At 40.1% G+C, this 2,963-nt stretch overlaps 1 protein-coding gene across 1 annotated transcript; it reads left to right on the top strand.

Moving 5' to 3' along the window:
• The first annotated feature begins 349 nt into the window (after positions 1-349).
• On the top strand, positions 350-2,157 carry LOC112026613 (flavonol 3-O-glucosyltransferase UGT89B1). The gene is given in 2 exon segments (XM_024059301.2): positions 350-637; positions 640-2,157. Coding segments are annotated over 2 exon segments (1,392 nt in total). The 5' UTR covers positions 350-460; the 3' UTR covers positions 1,855-2,157.
• The last annotated feature ends 806 nt before the right edge of the window (positions 2,158-2,963 follow it).

Here is a 2,963-nt window from a genome sequence, read left to right as displayed (position 1 = left end):
CATTTAAAAATATAGTTGTTAAAAAAAGAATAAATGATGATAAAAAAAGAATAATGAATGAATAAAGAAATAATATTTAAATAAGATGGAGAAAGAGATAAAGAATCTATTGAAAGTATATTTAAAAAAATAAATAAGTAAAAACTAAATATCACTGTTCATTATCTAAATAGTACAAAAATGAGATGAATATGTTGAAGATGCTAACATCGTATCATACGTATGCATGACGTGGAACTAAAAAAGGAAAAAGAAAAAAAAAAAAAAGGTGGTAATTAAATAAAAGTCAGCAAAGGCAGCAAGGGCTTGATTTGGCTATATTTAAGGTCAAACTAAGCAACAACTATTGCCCATTCCCAAATTTCATCACCATTGAAGTTGAAGACCTAAAACCCACCAGCAAATAATTGCCAAATCTCACCGCACAACAAAGCTTCTCTAATCTTTACAGAAAAAAGCCATGTCCACCACCGAGTCCAAGACCAACCTCCACATCGTTGCTTATCCTTACCCAACCGCAGGACACATCATCCCCCTCCTAGACCTCACCCACCTGTTACTCACCCGCGGCCTAAACGTCACCGTTTTGGTCACCCCCAACAACGTCCATTTACTTGAACCATATTCTCCACCCACCCATCTTCTCTCAAACACTTGGTTCTCCCGGCCCCAGATATCACTCCACCTCCACATAAGAGACTCATCGCTAACGTGCGCGCCTTGCGTGACCTTCACTATCCTATCCTACTCCAATGGTTCCGGTCTCACCCTTCACCACCTGTGGCTATCATATCTGATTTTTTCCTCGGCTGGACCCACCACCTTGCCTGTGAGCTTAAAGTGCCACATCTCTGCTTCTCACCCTCCGGTGCTTTTGGGATGTCTGTAGCTTTTTCTATGAGCCGTGACCCACCCAAAAACAATGATCCCGGTGAGGATATCAATTTCCTAATTTCATTACCTAAGGTCCCGAATTCCCCGACGTACCCTTGGTGGCAGATCCCTCCACATCATAGAAACGATCTTGAAGCTGACCCAGATTGGGAATTTCACAGAAACAGCAAGCTGGCTAATTTCGAAAGTTGGGGAATTGTGTTCAACTCGTTCGCCAGTTTGGAGAGTGTGTACTTTGACCATCTGAAGAGAGAGGTTGGACACAATCGAGTGTGGGCGGTAGGACCTGTATTGCCACTTGAAGGTGATTTGATTGGATCGGCTACTAGAGGTGGGGCCAGCTCTGTGCCATGTCACGAGCTTATGACGTGGCTGGATGTTCGTCTTGACAACTCTGTTGTTTACGTGTGCTTTGGAAGCCGTGATGTGTTGACAAGTAAGCAATTGAAGGTTCTTGCATCAGCGTTGGAGTGTAGTGGGGTCCATTTTATTTTGTACGCAAGGGTGCCTGATGATCAAGATTCGATTCTTGATGGGTTCAGAGATCGTGTGAGCGATAGGGGATTAGTGATCAAGGGGTGGGCCCCACAAGTGACTATATTAAGGCATCGAGCTGTGGGTTCATTCTTGACTCATTGTGGGTGGAACTCCGTGTTGGAAGGACTTATCTCAGGAGTTGTGATGTTGACATGACCAATGGGTGCAGATCAGTTTACGAATGCCTTATTGTTAGTCGACCAATTAGGCGTGGCAATTAGAGCTGGCGAGGGCACTCAGAATATTCCTGACTCTAATGAGTTGGCTCGGTTATTGGTACTTTCACTTGACAGAATTAAGCCCCAAAATGTTCGAGCCAAAGAGTTGAGTAATGCGGCCCTAAGTGCAGTCAAGGGAGGAAGTTCTGACAAAGATTTGGATGAATTGATCAAACAATTAGCTAACATCAAAAAATTAGAGTGAATATAAATTATATAATCATAGTAGCATTTTATATGGTTTTACTCACTCGCACATGTCTATTTAGGATTTTTGCCTTTGGTTGCATTAATGATTAAGATCACTGATCATATATATGATAAAATCTTAGTGATTAAATTGATTCTTATCATTTGATCGTTAAGACTTAGGGTGCGTTTGTTTTGGGTGAAAATGGTTTCAAGAAATCATTTACACCCCTCAACTTGTTTAGTAAGCTCAGAAAATTTGGTCAAACGGAAATCAGATTTCGTGTTGACTGTAAAATAACTCTGTTTTGGCGTAAAACGATTTCAACTTTTATTTTACCTTCAAACCAATTACACTCCTTACATTCCCTCGAAGCTCTTCACAGACACACTCCAAGCTCAATTCACAATCTCCACAGAGCAAGATAGTACCGGATGCACTACACTCCCACAAATCAATTTCTGCTTCTCACACACATTACACTCCCACACAGCTCTTCTCACACGCACCCATAGTCCGACGATCCAGTCCTCCAGCCTGACAACCCACGGTGAGTTTCCACCACGCCCTTGTACAAATCAATCTTCGACACTCACCGTTTCCGTCCAATCCACCCTCCATTTTGTCCGATCTACCCTCCATTTTAACCCGACAATCTCACCTCACCTCACCTCTAATCCACACACCTCCGACCCACCCTCTACAAAAGCCGATCCACATCCCCTCAAACCCATAAACAACCCAAATGCCCAAGTTGATATCTCGGATCCGATCTATATATATATATATATATATATTTATTTATTTATTTATTTATACAATTATTTATTTAAATACATATATTTATTTATTTACTTTTTATAATTATCCATTTATTTAGATTTTTTTTTAACCAAAACAAAAAAACAAAAAAAAAAAAAACAAAAAAAAAAAAAACAAATTAAACCGTCAAAGTCGGCTAATTGGTAGCTGAAACAAATTTAGATTTGTACTCATTGATTGTGCGGCAAAGAAGTTATCATGTCCCATCTTTTATAAAAGTTTCATGTTCTAATATTTTGAGATCTTGTAAGCCAAGTGAGAAAGAAGCTATTCGGTTGGAAGGTTGCCCTCAATTTTCTTTC

Source organism: Quercus suber, unplaced genomic scaffold (genome assembly GCF_002906115.3).
Source record: "Quercus suber isolate HL8 unplaced genomic scaffold, Cork oak 2.0 scaffold_29, whole genome shotgun sequence".
NCBI classification, from domain to species: Eukaryota; Viridiplantae; Streptophyta; class Magnoliopsida; order Fagales; family Fagaceae; genus Quercus; species Quercus suber.
The sequence above is the reverse complement of the archived record's forward strand: the minus strand, read 5'-3'. Positions and strand labels throughout refer to the sequence as shown.